Below are 18227 nucleotides of genomic sequence, written 5' to 3'. Positions count from 1 at the left end.
TAGGGGAAAGAGTTTCGTGAGTTTGCAGATATATTCGGTAGGAAGAAGAGCGAAAGAGAAGATCAACAGATTGCCGCTTCTGATCAGATGCCTTTTTAATGCGATGAACCTTGATAGACCAGAGCGATTGGATTGAACTAATAACAGGAGTGTGTAATCACATGAAATATAGAGAACAATAAGGTGTGTTTTCGTGTGTGTCAAAAGAGAACAATAGACGTTTCGGAGTTGGGTGTAACGTAATGCATAATGGTCAGGGGGTGGCAAAATCGAAATCAATGACGGTAGTGTATGTCTTATTGTGTATTGTTGTATAATGTGTGATATTGTGTATTCTCGATTGTGCGTGTACCGTATATTTACTATTGAATCAAACACAATCAAATGCTTTATTCTTCGGGTTATACACCGAGCCCACGAATGATCGGTTAAAGGCGATCATGCCTTTCCATCATTTCAACTTAAATAACCTTTTTGTTCTAATGTTCCTTGATGGTGCGCAATTGCGAGCTCGGGAAATATAGCCATGTGTTTCATCTAATCATTACTTGACTATTCCATTAATAATTCGTACTTCAACATTATTCTGAATCACATAAATATCCGAGACATGAATGGCGGTCTATGCGGTATTGGCACGGACCGCTCACGCCGACTTGATATGTCATGAGGGCACACTTGGAATGGGCTATTCAAGCTGCCATTCGATGGAAGATCTTATTGTTCATATTCAACTTTTCGAAAATAACAAAGAATAGCGATGAACAATCAGGGAAGTCTGAAAACAAAAGAGATTTTCGAGATTAACACGCGACGATCTTGTGCCTGAATTGATTTCTGGTTGAGATTGCGAATTCAGATGTCGAATTTTCAATAGGCCATTCAAGCGAAACGGAACTATCATCCCTGTTATAAGCATGCTCCAAGCTTGATAGCAGAAATGATCTCGCAATTACTGTCGCTGAAGGTGATGTACGAGAAGACAAATCCCTAGTCCAGATGACCTCAGTCCGCTTTGTCTCAACTATTTTGGGCTTGTGTGTGATCGGTGATCGTCAATAATACGCTGATAAAGCAGATGACTTTCGCTGAACAGCCCTCGACAACGTGGGTTTGCTGCCAAGCCAAGCGGCATCGACTAAAATCATCATCACCTCCTTTGCCGTCGAAAGGCTAAGGACACAGGAGGTATTCTCGAACAATAGTACACGAAGGGAAGCTGATCACAATGTGATTCTCGTGTACTGGGTCCCAGAAGGGCTTTTCCGCAACGTGTTTGAAGTCATTTCATCAACGACGCGCTATCAATTTGGTCCTAGGCAACAATGCTTGTTCGTGTCACTGGAATTAAAGTATTCAAGGTGGTTGATAGGCAACGAGTAAGCATAGATTCTTATGATCAGTAGCAAGGAGATAGCTGCGTTCACTCAATGCATTGACGAGCTCACCTTGACGACAAGTCGCTTGAGTCTCAAATTTGTCCCAAGATGGGCATATCCATATTCTTCACCTATATAAGAGGTAGCAGATTTTCAATTCTATCTCTTCCCTTCTCCAAGCAATTGACTTGCTCCAATTTTTACTTACGCAATTTCCATTTTTCCCCCTCTAACAAATTTCACTTTACGAGGTTGACCCTCTTTTTTGCAATCCACCTTTATATATCCTTATTTGTATGGAATCAAATCTTCCAACCCCATCTTACGAGTTTTTCGGATCGTTTCAATAAGTAATTCCCCATCAGCGCTTTTCATCTTCATCTCAACGGATAAGGCAAAAACCAAGATGACCAAAATCACTCAGCTTTTCCATCTCTTTTTCCTCTTACCTCTCCTTACTCAAGGTTTAGTCTTACCCCTCGACAATAAAGATGAAAACCCACTCGGAGGAGCTTCACAACGTGGCATTGAAAGACATGATGAACGAAATGTGTTCATGCGAAGATTGACTTCCGGTACTTCAGTAAGCACCATATCGCTTTCCTTGCATTTGAGTACTGAAGAGATATGTATTGATAACATACTACTCAAAGGGTAAGAAAGCTAAGCGAGAACATGCTAATATCCGAATTGTAAGTGCTCCAATCTTCCATGTCATCAGTGGAAGTGAAGTCTGAATGCTTACCATGTCATGTGCTGTAGATCGAAAGACAACGAAGTGGAAATAGAGGAAACGGTTGTGGTGGTGGAAGTCGAAATAGAACTGGAGGAAACGGTAGAGGAGGTAGAAATAGAGGCGGTAACGCAGGTGGAGTGGCTGCTGGGGCAGCTGGAGGTGCCGTAGCAGGAGGAGTAATTGCAGATGTGAGTAATCACCTCGCTGAACGATTATTTGCCCTGTGAACATTCAGCTGATAAGTGTATGTGATAGAGTGCCAACAATAATGCCACTGCAGTCATTACCGATGGTACAGCTGACGCTAGTGCTATCGTCTCCGACACCGCTGCTGTTGAAGCTACTCCCTCCGACACATCTGCTGCTGCTGCTGCTACTGCTACCGACACCGTTGCAGATGCCGCTGCTACCGACGCTGCTGCAGCTGTCAACCCCGGTGCGACCACTGCAATAAGTATCGATACTACCTCAGTCAATGCTACTGGATCTGCTGCAGATGGGTCAGCTGGAAATTCCACCGAAGCTACGGTTACTGCTCCCCCTCCAGAGGATACCGCCACTATCCAAACAGTTAGTGTTGAAGGTGATGGAGCTGTTGCTACCGCTTCTGCCGCCGACACTGGTGTTACTCAGTGTGAGGATATGGCGGCGACAGCTGCTGCAGGCGGAGCTGTGAGTGTGATGCTCTCGCTAAAGATCAATCGCCTGCTGATTACAAGTACACAAAGGGGCCTGATACAGCTGCTGCTGCTAATGCTGCAACTGCCGAGTCTGGCAATGGATCAGCCGCCGAGTCAACAGCCACAGCGACCGAGGCTGGCCTGAATGCAGCTGCAACCACTTCTACGGCTGCTCATTCACCAGTAGGTTCAGCGATACTGATAGTAAGGGCTACCTGCGCTTTACGCTGACGTTTATCGGTGGCCTGATAGGAGACCGCCAATCTCTAGGGTGTCCGGGATAAGTTGAAGGATCTGATCTCTAGTGGTGAAATTGGAGATAACGCTCGAGATGCCGGTTTCTCTTGTGGTAGTATGAACGATTTTCCTCGAGCTCGAAGTGTATTTGAGGATCGACATAGATCAAGTATGAATCATGCATTGTGTACCTCCGGATTCATGAGTACGAACAGAGCAGTAGATCTGGGTTGTATCTCAAGACTCTGCAGTCCAGTCACATTGACATATGATCTGGGTGAATTAAGCTTAAACGGTATCGGGGAAGGCCGTTAGTCAGATTTTGTATTTGCGTGGAGGCGAGTTAGGCGATTAACGCTACGGTACGGTTAATAAACAAGGTTAATTTAAAAAACACGCTCATACACATTTCAATCCTTATTTCAATTTAGCACACATGTTGAGCAGTATTCAGATATTCAAGTTCTGAATTCGCGCATCATCAAACTATTCATTATACACGATCAGGAGCTTTTTAGCTCATAACGACAACCTAAATCGACTTTACGAGTATACCTAATTATCTTTATGATTTACGATCTCAGACAAGCATTCAAATCTTCTATCGATTCAATGAATTAGATATCTACAACATCTTCCTCAACATGTCAGGAGACGATCAAACCTCCAAGAACTCCTCTTTACCTCGTAATCTATCGGCTGTATTCTTTGGTGGAGTGAATAACGATACAACAACTTCAACAGCTTCATCATCAACTATGCGTTTGAACGAAAACACACCTCTTTTGATCGATAACCCTCCCAGAACATCTACCCATGACTGGGCTCCCAATGAGAGCGATTCAGTAAAAGATGATACAATCAATACACACCCGAAGAGGAAATCTAGTGCTACTTTAGCGAAATTGAAACAAAGGTCAAAATACTATGTACCGATAACTGATTGGTTACCCAACTATTCGTGGTCATTGTGAGTTGAAATCACTCTCCCCTTTGACTCCTCAATAATCGCAATCCGTCACACACATCCACTGACATCACTGTGGATTTAGGTTTTCAGGTGATTTGATAGCTGGTCTATCTGTAGCATGCCTGCTCATACCACAAGTAAGCTCATCATTTAATTTACAACCTTTTGTTGCTGGAATGGCGCTAATTTGCTTACCCTTACAATTGTGTGCTAGTCCATGTCATACGCTAGTGGTCTGGCTAAGCTGAGTCCTTTGGCGGGTCTATGGTCTACAGCAGTACCGGCATTGGCATATTCGGCTCTGGGAACATGCCGGTGAGAGGGCCTTCTTTTCCACTGATTATCAAGCGATTGAGCTAATCCACTCCCGGACTTTTAGGCAGTTGTCCATCGGCCCGGAAGCTTCATTGTCGCTCTTGATGGGTCAAATGATCCAAGATGCTGTATTTGGGGATCCGCATCATAAGCCGAAACATCCTGGACTAGACGCTGCTGCATTGTCAGTCATCACGACCTTTCAGGTAAGTTGACTGACATGAATACCTTACATCTGGGCAATCGACCTAACTATACCATTCTACTAGATTGGTTTGATCACCAGCATCCTTGGTCTACTCCGTCTTGGTTTTCTTGATGTAGTCTTGTCTAGAGCCCTTTTACACGGTTTCATTACTGCTGTCGGTATAGTCAGTACAATGTTCAGTAACTCTCGAATGCCAGTGCTGATGATGTGTGTCAGATTATCTTCATTGCGCAATTGGTCCCAATGCTAGGTATGGAAGCTGTATTAGCTCATCCGGAAACATCAGAAAACCCACCTACCTTACCCTTACAAAAATTCATGTTCACCTTGAAACACCTCGATCATGTTAATAAACCAACTATGATTCTAAGCTTTACTTCCTTGGCTTTTCTCATCTTAGCCAGAGTGATCAAACAACATGCTGTCAAAAGACCTGGAGGGACTTGGTTGAGATATGTCCCCGAAATATTGGTCTTATGCGTCACTTCAACTGTACTTTCGGGAGCATTAGGATGGGATGCTAAAGGAATAGATATTCTGGGTCAAATCAAGGACGAAGCTGCTTTGCCTTTCGGATGGCCTATCAACAAAAGGTCGCTAAAATATTTCAATTATACTGTATGTCTCAAAATTCCATCCTTCTTTCGCAACAACACCATAGCTTACACACCTACAGCTTCCTACTGCGTTTGTCTCAGCTGTTATTGGGGTAGTCGACTCGATCGTCGCCGCCAGAGAAAACGCAATGAAATATGGTTATGCAGTCAGTCCGAATCGAGAATTGGTTGCTCTGGGTAAGCGCACACATAGTTTCAACCCATAAGTTCTACTGATCCTCAAACATAATGATAGGCGCAACCAATCTCGCTTCATCATTCTTGACTGTCACTGGATGTATACCTATTTTCGGTTCTATCACTAGTGAGGGACGATCCTTGACATACCACATCAAGGCAGGTGACTGATCACTTTGCTGATAGGATCTCGACTGAACGGTCAAACTGGAGGAAGAACCCAAATGTCTAGTATGATATCCAGCGCGACCATGATTCTAGCAATCTACTTCTTGTTACCTTATCTGTATTTCTTACCTAAGGTATGTAGTCCCTTTATTCGTCTTGTAGGACTCGAAACTGATCGTCTACCCAAAAGGCTACTTTAGCCGTCATTATCACCCTCGTAGTATACAGCAGTGAGTACTGGAAGGCTTTTCGTAAACCATACGAGGTAATTGATGACCGACACGGCATTCTTCATAGTCCTTGCTGAAGCACCTCACGAAATCATGTATTTTTACAAGATGAGAGCGTGGACCGATTTCATGCAAATGACAGGAACGTTTATCTTGACATTGTTCTTCTCGATGGAAGTGAGTGCATACGTAATCGACTTCGAGTCATTCGTTGAAAGGAGTTATTTTCGGCACTAGATTGGCCTAGTGGCTTCGGTAGTCCTATCTTTAATCTTGGTAATTCAAAAATCTTCTCAGCCCAGAATCCAAATTATAGGTAGATTACCGGATTCAGATCAATGGGCACCTATAGATGAGAATGAGGATGCTCAAGAAGAAATTCCGGGTGTATTGGTGGTCAGAATAAGGGAGAGTTTGAGCTTCGCAAATACTGGTCAACTCAAAGAACGTCTCAGAAGGGTGAGTCTCTCGGAACAGGATCACATAGCAATGTAGCTCGAGAACCATCGCGTTCGCTCCGCGCTTGCTTTCATTGTATTTAGTCTCTCACTCGATCCCTTCGTACCCTTGTTCCCTTTTCACCAAGCTTCTATCAGCGCATTTGACCCGGTATCCTCCTCCCTCTCCCAGTTCCCTCCTACTTTAGCCTTCTGTTGTTTGTGCCACCACTTTCGCCTCTGAGCTTAGCTTGGCACCTGTCCCGCTTCGTCTCACGTCACAACGCGCAAGCTAACCACAAGCGCATCTTACAGCTGGAGCTTTACGGTCATGGTAAATCACACCCATCAGATGCTCCAAGACGGGAATCTGCAAAAGCATTAATTATGCATATGGGTGAAGTGCAAGAAATCGATGCTTCGTGAGTAGACTCATTCATTTCTCTTAGTAGGTGAAAAGCTGACTTATCACTAAATCTCGTCAGGGCCATGCAAATTCTGTACGATCTGAGTCGAGCATATAAGGAAAGAGGAGTTGGAGTACATTTCGCATCCATTAAACCTGGTCAAATTGATAAATTCAGAATAGTTGGATTTACTGAATTGGTAAGTGAAATGAATTTTCAATAGTATCTATTTACTGATGGTAATTAAACTTACTCAGCTCGGTCCAACTCATTTTCACGCCAATCTTCAAGAAGCGATGAAGGAAATTGAATCAATGGGATATGGAACTAGTATTTTCTCCAGATTTTCTACATGATCCAATTACTTTTCATTTGTTTTATGTCCCTTCTACATTGTCCATACCTCTTCGGATGTCCAGTCAACTTTTCATATCGTATGCGTGTGATCAATCATGATAGAGCATATAATATATTCTTTTGGATGTTGACTTGAATAGATTTTATTGTGTATAAAGAATACTTCATACCTTATACAGATTTAGATGCTATCTTAGATGTTTTCGTAATGTAGATTTTGCACCAATTATAGATAGAAACCTTATAATGCATGTATAGATACAGATGATATATATATATATATACAGAAGACAGAACTAAGGATTGAATCAAATGAAAGTTTTTTTAATTTTATTATCGACCTGTCATACAAGTACAAAAACCTCTTTCTTCACTACCTTCAATTTGAATAATTAATTCACTTAAACCTTTAATTCTCTTTTTTAAAATTTTTTCAACTCTATTAATTACTTTTTCACTATTTACATAAATTAAATCATCTAATTCATTATTATTATGATTATAATTATTACCCATTTTTAATTTTGATGATTTAGAAGAAGAAGATAAATAAGGAGTTGAAATTTTTGTAGGATCAAATGAAGATGGAGAAATTGATAATTGAATATGTATTGAACCTATTAATTCACCTTCACATCTTGGCCAAAATCTAGGTGAAGCGTAATTTGCTACTCCATCAACTGAAGTTAACTATAAATAAATGGATTAAAAAATAATCAGCTAAAGAATATATGTTTTTAAAAAATAACAAAATCAAGTAGGGAGTTTATAAAAATTCTCACTCACTTCTGATAAAGCATTTCGTATTTCTTCTTCTTTTTCACTTCCTACATCTAAACATAATACTTTTCCTGAATCAATGACTAATGGTATTACACTAGCCATAATTAATACAGCTATGAATAAACTCGCAATAGGATCAAAGACTGTCCATCCTGTGTATTTGATCAAGATTGTCGAGACGATCACTCCGACACTTCCAAGCGTATCGGCCATGACATGCAGAAAGACGCCTCGCATATTATGACTATGAGAATGATCATTTCCGTGCCCGTGATCATCATGAGAATGAGAATGAAATTGTTCGTGATGATCGTGTGAGTGGTCATGCGAGATTTCGCGATGCTTCAAAATTGACAAATTAGCACAAGAGCCAGGGCGTGCAATATTATCTACCTTACCTCGCTACCAGGATGACCGTGGTCATGATCGTTGCAAGTCCCATGGTCATGATGATGTTCATGCGAATGGGAATGTGATTCATGATTTTGTTCGTGTGAGCGATTTTGTGAATGGGTTTCCTGCTGAGCATGCGATTTCAACAGACTAGAAGACTTTCGCTTGGCTAAAACTTTCTGAGGTCTGGTGCTGGCCGATGTCTGCGCAGTGATAAATCAGTCAACGAGCTTATCGAGTCAATGTCCGTACTGAAGCTCACCCCTTGAGAATCTTGACGATGGTGGTGATCGTGACTGTGATCGTGTCGGTGATCTTCCTGTCCAGATTGGTCAGCTTGCGATCAGGGTCATGGAAAGCTGTGAAAGGGGAAGAAGCTGACCTTTTTCTCGTTCACTGGGATATGCGAGTGACCATGCGAATGATCATGTCCGTGACCATGGTCGTGTCCATGACCATGGCCGTGATGATGATGTCCGCCAGTAGCCCACATTCCAAACAGGTTGATAGCCAGACCGATACCGGACACCAAGATGAGCTGCTGTGTATCCATCTCAGGTGGATCAAATCTATCAAAGCGACTTAACAGCGTTAGTCTGATCAAGAGGTGTCAAGGCGCCTGATTGATATACGTACAATCTTTGAACTCCTTCGAAGATGATGAAAGTCGATATGAGGATCAAGAAGCAGCCTTTTATCGTATTGTCAGCTAGTCTTGCAGGATAGAGCCCATGATAGTAGCTGACCATTTGCAAAACCACTCAAAGTTTCTACTCTAGCATATCCGAACGTATACCTTCCATCAGGTTTCCATGTAGCCGCTACTGACGCCCATAATCCTACTGCTAAACCTAAACAATCAAATGCCATGTGAATAGCTGGACAAAGGACAGGTCAGCATACACGATATGAAAGAGACTTGGCACGAATTTAGAGGCCGCCAACTGACCATCGGAGATCAGACCCAAAGAATTGGTAGCTACACCATATACCATCTGAACAAACATGTATGCTAAATTCAACAAAAGGAAGTAGAATATCCTAGATGAAGTAGGGGTGTTGAGTATAGTTTGCAGATGGGGTCTCCATCTTGCCGGAACGAGGAACATGAATGACCATGATGATCTAGCAGTTGACAAGGATTTATTTGGAAAGCGCCACTACATTATAGCTTCGTCAGATGAAATCGTGGGATGTGGCCAAAAATCAAAGAAGACTGGCTATCACTTACTACTGATTTCTCGTTCCTGCTAACCTTTTTCCCGCTAACCATGCTTGTACTAATGAGAGCCAGTGGTAGAAGGACTAATAAGTCTGTGAAAGAAGGTGTTGGACTCAAAGCGAAAAATTGAAGTAATGGTATAGTACACAAGAATAATATTCTATCTCGACTCGTCTCCAAGTGCAAGACCGTTCCAGGAGCAGCAGAAGTTGTAAATGGGAACGGAATGTATCTGACCAATAGACCAGTTATGAAGGAAGCGAATCTTTGTCCTGGAACATTAGATATTGGTAATGGTACTGAAATTATAGCCTATTTGTCGAAATACCAGTGTATCAGTCTTCGGACCTTAAATCGATACCAAACAAACGTGCGTGATATTGCCAAGACAAGGACTATGAGGGGCAACGCACCATTTGATATAGACCTAGGATCAATGTAGATGCTATTCCACTTGATGTCAAGCAGTACCATAATCCTCTATTCGTGTTCGCTTTGTCCTTATCTTCAATTCGGGGTCGTACGGACATTGTAGTGGAAAGGAGTTGATCGGATAGAAAGGTGCTACCGGCAAATATAAGTGTAGACGCGAGGCTAGTCACTAGATTCTAGATGTCAGTCAGGATCAAGCGGGGAGACAAGAAAAAGTCTTACTATTCTTAGTCGCTGCTTCTCCAATGATATAGATTGAGCAGGCAATAATAGGTACAAGTGGAGTCGCCTAAATATGGACAAAATACTTTTAGCCTGATGTATGTTATATGTCACTTGAAAGATAATTCACGCTATTGATATCTGTAAGACTAATAGAAGTAGACAAAGAACTAGAGTACGCAATGATAACGATTCTTCGAAAAGAAACAGTCAGCTTGGAAATTACCGATATCATTTAAGCGAAATTGACACCTACCTCATTGGACCAATATATTTTAACGATATGAAGAACGCTACAGACTGAATAGCCAGAGCTAGACTCAATCGTGTAGATTCCTACATGATATAGCCTACATGAGATTCTTCTGAATCGTGATATGAGTAGCAGTATCGATGGACGTACCAGAAATGTTCTGCTCGCATCCTTCGCCTTTCTCCTTGGGTCTTTAGCGAATTCCTTAAGTTCACCTATAATTCTTCCAGCCCATAAGCCCAATACTAGCCATCCTACATCACCTCCAAGACTTCTAGGATCATCTAATACCCAGCTTTTGGAAGCAGCAATAGCTAAAGCACCGACGAACAACGCCAAGTAAGAATTTGGTCGACTAATTGAGTTGGAAGAGGAAGAGGAAATTGGAAAGAGAGATCGACGCGAAGGGACTTTATGTATTGTTCGATGAAGCGGAGTAGGCGTCGAAGGACCTTGCATCATCTCGAATCCGGTGACTTGTTATAGTCCTGTCCACTTCTGTCCTATCACCTCAGAATGGATCGATATACTCCTGTAGTGTAGACAATACTTCTAGATGAGAATATCAAAATGTAATGGTAAATTGATTTGCGCTTAAACCGAAAAAGCGGTCAATGCGGGGAAAGACGCGTCAAATGGAGTACCCGTCATACTGGTACTCTCAGTTGGCGTTTGAGTTATTAAGGTGTGGCTAACTAGCTAGTCACCATTCAGATTTGGACAGCGAAGTCCATATATTTAGTGCATGACTTCATATCATGCACAACTCATCTTGAGCGCGCTTTACACCATGTTCTGCTGCGGCCAAGGATTTGCTGTCAGCGTAGTTTCTAGTATTGTTGCTTCAAGTCCTAAGCCATCATACAGTCAATCCCGTAGCCGCATAATCTGATAAATGTATTCATTGAGGCAATTGTGGGTTCACTTCATGAGGTTCGGGGTACTATAAACTCAAGTATATTACATCGTAGAACAACGGATCCACATTCGAGGACACGATGACATCTTCGGATTAGAAGGCTAAACATATATCTTAGGACAACGTTATTAACGCGAGTGAGTCATCGACATTCCTAATTGTTTCCGAGTAACAGCTCTAGTATCTAACTATCTGACTACAAGCTGAACATCTACCTGTGGCGAGTATAAGCTATTGTCGTGACACAGGTGAAGAGCGCATACTTCTGATTGGGGTCATGAGATGAGCCGTCTTTGCTGTTTATAACTGACGCACGTCTTTATCGGAGTTACTTGCTCGCTATCATAGAGCGCGTTGAAAGATCTGGAACCAACTTTGAAAAGACGCATGTGAATTCGATTTCTCATCTACCCTTGACGGTCTTCTTCTTCCTGAACAACACATTGTTGACGTCTGAACCAGTAGATGCATTTTGAGTGTTCTGATGAGGAGTGATAGTTGATTTGACTGGAATTGCAATTGATGACCCGTCCTGGAAGCTGGTGATTTTGTTATAAGGCGAAGCCCCAATTTGGGTCATCTTTGTGTCCGACTTCTCCCGCTCTTCTCGTTCTTTGCGTTTGACACCTGCTACATTTCCCTTATTCAACATCGGATTTGACGCGAAGAAATCTACGACCACACTTGTAGGTTTCTCCTTTTCGATCTCAGGTATTACGAATTTTTCTACAGCCTTTTTCTTGACTTCTTTATATTTTGATCTATTACCTTCTATTCTGAATCGGTCTTCAGTGGTATTTGAATCTATTGATTGTGAAGCTCGATCAGCAAGATGGGAAGGCAACGTCTGCCTTATATGATTGATTTGATTCGTAGGATATGAGCCTGGTATAGGAGACGTAGGTGAATTTGGCGAAGAGGCTCTTTGAGTCTGTCTTTTGGGAACGAGAGACTTAGGAGGTGGAATTCTTGGAGCGTGCATAGCTTGTTGAGCTGCTTGTGAGAATCCTTGAGGTAGATAAGGATTCTTGAAAAGTTGATTCAGCTCATTTTTGGATTTTTGCGGAGCAGGCGGTATATATTTTCCAGAAGCATGAGTCATAGCGACTCTAGCTCGTTGAGCTTCGAGACGGGCTTTGGCAATTGCGTTTTGTGGTTTCGGAGCTATACAAGGAAATTGATCAGCTGGGACGACGACGATGTTGAATTTAGTGCGATTGACAGCTGAATACGTACTGGACGAGCTCAGTCCACCAGTCCCGCTACCTCCGAATTTACCCCTGCCCCACCCGCTTCCTCTCGCTGAAGGCTTCTTGTCAGGTATAATTCGATCCATGACTACTATTCTCTTCGATGCTTTCTCTTCCTCCAGTTGCTTGTATCGCGCTGCTACTCTATCCGCAGCTTGAATCTGTCGAACAGCAAAATCTTCTTTGGCTTTCTACGATAATATTGATCAACGGTATATCAGCTTTTCAGCCCAGATTCGTATAGAGGCTTACTGCGCTATTATGCGATAGTGGAGCAGAGGTGACAGAACATCGTACTCACTTTATACATTCTCCTCCAGCCTGATTTTCGAGGTGAACCATGTCTATCTTGACACCTTTCGTGAAATAAGGGGAAATCTTGTAACATGAATATTTCGTATAACCAATCTGTATCTTTTTTGATATGCTACTTGGACAGACATTAATGATCAACAGACAGATGCTCCTGTGCAAGGATAATCGACAGCAAAGGTCCTCTTGTGACATCACAACTTACAGGAGAATTAGTTTCTACCTCTTGCAATTGCTCGATCGGCATATCGTCAAGTAAAGGTTTTATCAAGGGATATTCTAAATCTCCTATATCCCATATTCTAGCTGAGCTAGCTTTGACGACTAGAAGTATCATCTGATCAGCTTCAGATAATTTTGAAAAAGACTCTGTTTGACGGGTCATAATATTCTTTCTGAATCTGGCGGTTGCATAATGACAGAAAATGACTCACCACTCATACATAATGCTCTTAAACTCCTCACTCCGATGGCATTAGTCCTTTCATAATCTCTTCCACTCCTCCTTGTCTCCTGTAGTTCCCTCAACCTGTCATCAACGTTCTTGTACACTTTCCCAGTAGATGGTCCTGCTTGAGCATTAGACGTCCGAGCTGGAGAAGAGACAGTATATCGATTCTTGTTCGACAATTGTTCACCACCGAAAGTAGAGGTTGAGGTGGTAAGAGTCGAGATGGGTTCCGCAGTATTCACATTGACTGGAATGGCCTCATTTGTACTGTGGTTACCGAATAGATCATCGTCTTCTTCCTCGTACTCCAATATTCGATGATCCGACATGTTGCCATATGTTATGATGCTGAGTGCGCGAAAATCTACTCAAAATTGGTCTCCACTCTTGTGCAGTGGACAAAGGGTGATAGGGTTACCAAAGACTTATGTGCAGCGATTTCTCTTCGATTGTGGGAGTGCAATGATGTTATTGGGATCTTGATGAGCAAAAATGAAGAATGAGAAGGATAAATTAGGATTGAACAACCTCCACCTCGTCATTCTTCAGCTTGCAAATAACGATTGATCGGCGCACAGACCCGCTCAAATAATCTACTATACCGCCTGAGCTGTAGTTGAGTATATCTGCTATCTTGTTAGACTGCGATAACACAACCTGTCTGTATGCTTTCCGAATGCGTCATACATAACTGCATAATATCCGATAAGTTTGCGAAATAAGGAATCTGGGGATGTTTGAGGCAATTCTAGCATACACTGTAGAGGGGCAACAGAAGTGTGAGGTCGTGATTCAAGCAGACAAGGTGTTCACAGTAAAATCGCAGAAAGAGTAGTCCTTGTATTCCCGAGCAATCTCGAGACAAGCTCGACGTCGGCTACATCACTATCGCTCGAAACGAATCAGCTTCACCTGTTTCGTGAGATTCACAATATCTCTTCAGCTTACAGGAGCAGCAGCCGGCTTGCTCGACAGGAGCATAAGGATCTTCGCCCTTCTGGAGCGGACCCCATAGAGCAGGAATCTGTACAACTCCTGTCAGCTATATCATGAACAATGTTCCTTGTATAGCTGAGACACGAGGAGCTCACGAGGGGATCTTTAGTGGAACGACAGTGGTTAATCAAGCTATCACTACATGTGTCAGCTCGCTATTGGCTCTTCACGGATCATAATGCTGCTATATTCTCCCGTTGCAATATAGAATGCTCAGCTTCTGGACTGAGGAAGGTGGAATCCCGCCAATCTAAATGCAAGAATGTTTAAACTTACTTCAAACTTGCTACACTGACCATGACTCTAGGTCTAGCTAATTCCTCTCTCAATCGATGATTATGCTCCATCAATCTTCTCAACTTCAATTCGTGCATAGTAGCTTTATTTGTTCGAGACGACATCGGGTTCCTGTTTCTGCTTTATCGATGAAGGTAATCACTAAGTACATTCAGTCAGGTCAGCTCTCAGGTTTAGCCGGGCCATTTCCCAAAAGCTCACATAGATTTTGTTTGCTTAATGACGATATGTTAGAGAAAATCGTCTTCTCGGCTTGAAAGCAAATGTTGTCAATCAAGACACGGAAATCAAATCGTTGGGAAAACTGAATATGCAAAGGCAAGTAACAATTGAATTAAATCTTTCACTGCTCACTCAGCGCATGTATAACAAAGGGATCAAAGCAATCAACGCTTAGGCCTTTGTTACACATTGCAGTAAGCACAGACCACTATCAGGTATCTACACACACACGTCACTTCCTCTCACTTCAATTCCCTGCTCACTCATCTACTGTCAACCTAAGACTACAACTGCAACTACAAAATCTATATCCAAATAAAAGTAGTGCTCAAAAAGGTGAGAAGAATCGAGAGTATGAAGAGGACGAAAAAGAAAGAAGTCAATATGCTTGCTGAACAATTCCTACGATAATCCTACTCTTGAGGTTTAACGTCTGCTTCATCCGTATTCCATGCACATTTTGGGATTTCGAAATACAACTCGTCTATGTACCATCGTATGAAAATAATGATTGTGTGTTGGCGAGATAGGATGACATTCAGTCTGCTCCTTAGTGATTTCCTTTCCTGAGCCACTCGATTCCTTGTATCATATTTTATTCAAGATGCATAAAATCTCTAAGTATGAATACAACAAATTTCTAGCGTGCATGTGACAACCATCGAACTGATTTTAGTAATACAGCTTTGTCATTACATTTCGACCTCCTAGAGTTGTCCATGTTAATTTTGTTTCATCTTCACTAAACATGTATCCAACCTTCTATTTGATCTATATTCATTTCCAATAAAATTGAAATATCGCATCATATCTAATTTTCATTAAAGGACTAATTATTCCAGTATCTTTTTTAACTCTATACAATCCTATTGTAGTTATACCTAAAATAACAAATACAAGAGCATTTAAACTAACTTGTCTTTTTTTAGGTATTTTTCTATTTTTTGAATTTGATTTAGTGGAAATTTCAATAATTTCTTCTTCTTCATTTTTATTATTATTATTATTATTATTTTCTTTTATAATTAATTGTTTTTCAAATTTATCTAAAGGAGAAGAACCTTTTAAAAAACTAATAATTTTCATACTTCCTATAATTGAATGCCAACTTGTAAAACCTATTAAAATTAAATAATTTAACCAACTTAATAAATTATTATTTAAATTATATCCTATAAATTCCCAATTTAATTCAGAAGGACTTAATGAATTGATTGGAAATTTTTTAAAAGAAGGTATTAATCTATGTGTTAAATAATGATTTATTATTAAAATAATTAAAGGATATGCAATTATTTGATGAATTTGTTTAGGTAATTTATTTTTAATTTTTTTCCAATTTTTTATTTCATTTGGATTAGGATAAAAAATTATAATTAAACGACGTAAAATTGAAGATGTTATATGAATTCCAATTGGAATATATATTATTATTGGTTCAAGTGGAATATATAAATCACGAGATATCATCTATGTATCGAAAGAATATATTAGTATTTCCAAAATTGGTTTCAATTTTTAATTTGGTTTAATCGTTTTTGTAATGGAATTGAAATTTTTGATGAATAGAGAATGGATGAATGAAAAAAACTTACCATAGTTTTATCTGCTCCTTCTAAACCTGCTACAGAAGCAACTAATGGACTTGCTAAATGTGGTATTAGAAAAATAGTAAATACCATTGCAGATGTATTTTGAGTTAAAGTTAAGAATTTAATAAATTGTCCTTTACTCGGTAAATTGAATCTCGAACGAGTTGGATCTGAGTCATCATTTTGTTTAGCGAGCTGATGAGGAAGTGGAATTTCAGGTGGAGGAGGTGACATTTCGAGATTGTTTTAAGCTTATGATGTTTCGATGAAACCAAGTCAATACATCTAGAAGTTTGGAAAAGGACAATTCGATGTGGGTTGATTGGTTATTGATTTAATTCGCGAAAGTGGAGGTTAATTGATCGAAATGATCGATAAGATAATGGCTTTTGAGTATGAATTATAATGGAGTAAAGATGTATAATCTCTTTGCAGCCCTTTCGTTTAGTACGTTTCATAAATGTGAACAACGCAAAGCCCGCTCATAATATAGCATACATGAGACGACAAAAGTTACCTCGAAGTGATATTGCACGGTAATAACTGTAAAGCTATAAAACCACTCGAATGTCTTCAGACTATACTTCTCCAAAACTGGTGTGCTGCGATGGAGTCGACCTTTAACCATTCCCAATTCTCTATTCAATCCTCCCGTGCTCCTCTTCCTTCCCCAGCAGGATTTCCGATCTCGGTTTCCTCCGTTTGACGAGGTGTATTTCTATCTTCGAGGAACCAAACTACTAGACAACCGGTAATACTCGCAAGTACCTACCTGGATATTAGCTTGTCAAATGATTATTGAAAGTCGAACGAATTGTGACATACTGTCGAAATGATCATCAACCAAATTACTACTCCAGGATGTAAATGAAACTTAGGTCGAGCAACAATAACATTCTTTTTCAATATAATTAAGGATGCTATTTCACCAATTAATGCAGCCCAAGAAACGAACGTGACGAAATAAAAAATAACTGCTGTGATCTATTCATTCAATTTATCATATCGTCAAATGTCACATCACATATACGATGAGATAATAGAATTATCACTTACTTTCCAGATTTCACGATATCTTATAGTGATAAGAAACATAATTAATCCTAAAAATACTAAAGCGGTAGAAATGTAATTTGTGATTTCCCATATACCCATTCTAAAACTCATTGCTTGAATGATTGTATCATGTTTATTCAAATCAAGTATTTCTGGATCAGGTCGAAAATGTGTAGTAATTATACATTTTGTCGGTGGTCCTCTATTATTCAATTAGTATTCTTTACTCTTTTAGTCAAGAAAAATGTGAAAATATTATACGCACGAAATATTTCCAAACCACATACAACCACCTGAACCACCTATTGAAATTTTTCTAGGTATTCCATCACCTCTACCTCCTTTTGATTCTGCATGTACCAAACTTAATGAGGTTATGACACCTGTTGATAAAGAGATAAGAAGTTGTAAAGAGAATGTAATAACTGATAAATAACACAAATCAGCTTATTTCGATTGAAGTATATTCTATCGTCAGCTCATCGTACTTCAAATTCATACGCTGAATCTGTCCAATTTCTGACACTGGACTTACGTATGAGCACCAAGATGCCTGTTCCGATCAACTTTCTTGGATTCTGACTGCTCGTTCTTTTCACTGATCGTCTATGATTCCTTTCAAGCGATGTCGGTGTATCCTTGGATCTAGCCATACTGCAATAAAAAGACTGAAGAGGGGAACAAGTTCGAATTGGAACTCCCTTTTTCACTGTCACATCGAGAGACAAAGCAACACTTGACATTGTGATCTTGCAAGATGGTATAGATGATCAAGAGTTTTCATCCCACTTGATGAGGAAGGCGCTATCTGACTCAGATCAAAGATGTCGTGCGCATCAAAATGATTGATACTGTAATTCTTGATCGTACCTGGATATTCAAATCGGTTCATTAACTTTTAGAAAGATC

The 18227-nt window shown here is 40.5% G+C and overlaps 7 protein-coding genes across 7 annotated transcripts; 2 read left to right on the top strand and 5 right to left on the bottom strand.

Annotated features, from left to right (window-relative positions):
• Positions 1 to 1785: 1785 nt before the first annotated feature.
• I206_102491 (uncharacterized protein) lies at positions 1786 to 3347 on the top strand (the record flags this gene model as incomplete). Its single annotated transcript, XM_070202568.1, has 6 exons — positions 1786 to 1962; positions 2033 to 2071; positions 2142 to 2303; positions 2371 to 2787; positions 2844 to 2999; positions 3066 to 3347. The coding sequence occupies 6 exons, from the start codon at positions 1786 to 1788 to the stop codon at positions 3345 to 3347; spliced, it is 1233 nt and encodes a 410-aa protein (XP_070058669.1).
• A 329-nt stretch (positions 3348 to 3676) lies between these two features.
• On the top strand, positions 3677 to 6917 carry I206_102490 (uncharacterized protein; the record flags this gene model as incomplete). Its single annotated transcript, XM_019154601.1, has 15 exons — positions 3677 to 4002; positions 4085 to 4139; positions 4217 to 4317; positions 4382 to 4523; positions 4587 to 4688; positions 4742 to 5143; positions 5202 to 5319; positions 5378 to 5446; positions 5506 to 5621; positions 5678 to 5717; positions 5785 to 5894; positions 5955 to 6176; positions 6470 to 6576; positions 6640 to 6760; positions 6819 to 6917. The coding sequence occupies 15 exons, from the start codon at positions 3677 to 3679 to the stop codon at positions 6915 to 6917; spliced, it is 2130 nt and encodes a 709-aa protein (XP_019012004.1).
• Positions 6918 to 7251: 334 nt separating this feature from the next.
• Positions 7252 to 10682, bottom strand: I206_102489 (uncharacterized protein; the record flags this gene model as incomplete). Its single annotated transcript, XM_070202567.1, has 14 exons — positions 7252 to 7608; positions 7705 to 8043; positions 8100 to 8297; positions 8357 to 8413; positions 8477 to 8663; positions 8731 to 8785; positions 8841 to 8972; positions 9044 to 9254; positions 9326 to 9628; positions 9730 to 9917; positions 9971 to 10037; positions 10101 to 10164; positions 10227 to 10306; positions 10374 to 10682. 14 exons carry the CDS (start codon positions 10680 to 10682, stop codon positions 7252 to 7254), a joined length of 2547 nt encoding a protein of 848 aa, XP_070058668.1.
• An 863-nt stretch (positions 10683 to 11545) lies between these two features.
• I206_102488 (uncharacterized protein) lies at positions 11546 to 13484 on the bottom strand (the record flags this gene model as incomplete). The annotated part of the gene is made up of 5 exons (XM_019154599.1): positions 11546 to 12306; positions 12379 to 12583; positions 12694 to 12819; positions 12910 to 13028; positions 13139 to 13484. The coding sequence occupies 5 exons, from the start codon at positions 13482 to 13484 to the stop codon at positions 11546 to 11548; spliced, it is 1557 nt and encodes a 518-aa protein (XP_019012002.1).
• Positions 13485 to 13964: 480 nt separating this feature from the next.
• Positions 13965 to 14552, bottom strand: I206_102487 (uncharacterized protein; the record flags this gene model as incomplete). Its single annotated transcript, XM_070202566.1, has 4 exons — positions 13965 to 14032; positions 14104 to 14179; positions 14247 to 14289; positions 14428 to 14552. 4 exons carry the CDS (start codon positions 14550 to 14552, stop codon positions 13965 to 13967), a joined length of 312 nt encoding a protein of 103 aa, XP_070058667.1.
• An 895-nt stretch (positions 14553 to 15447) lies between these two features.
• On the bottom strand, positions 15448 to 16496 carry I206_102486 (uncharacterized protein; the record flags this gene model as incomplete). The annotated part of the gene is made up of 2 exons (XM_019154597.1): positions 15448 to 16140; positions 16266 to 16496. 2 exons carry the CDS (start codon positions 16494 to 16496, stop codon positions 15448 to 15450), a joined length of 924 nt encoding a protein of 307 aa, XP_019012000.1.
• Positions 16497 to 16904: 408 nt separating this feature from the next.
• Positions 16905 to 18061, bottom strand: I206_102485 (uncharacterized protein; the record flags this gene model as incomplete). The annotated part of the gene is made up of 5 exons (XM_019154596.1): positions 16905 to 17030; positions 17088 to 17246; positions 17319 to 17520; positions 17584 to 17743; positions 17854 to 18061. The coding sequence occupies 5 exons, from the start codon at positions 18059 to 18061 to the stop codon at positions 16905 to 16907; spliced, it is 855 nt and encodes a 284-aa protein (XP_019011999.1).
• Between the last annotated feature and the right edge of the window lie 166 nt (positions 18062 to 18227).

The sequence above is a fragment of the Kwoniella pini genome, chromosome 3 (genome assembly GCF_000512605.2).
Source record: "Kwoniella pini CBS 10737 chromosome 3, complete sequence".
NCBI classification, from domain to species: Eukaryota; Fungi; Basidiomycota; class Tremellomycetes; order Tremellales; family Cryptococcaceae; genus Kwoniella; species Kwoniella pini.
The sequence above is the reverse complement of the archived record's forward strand: the minus strand, read 5'-3'. Positions and strand labels throughout refer to the sequence as shown.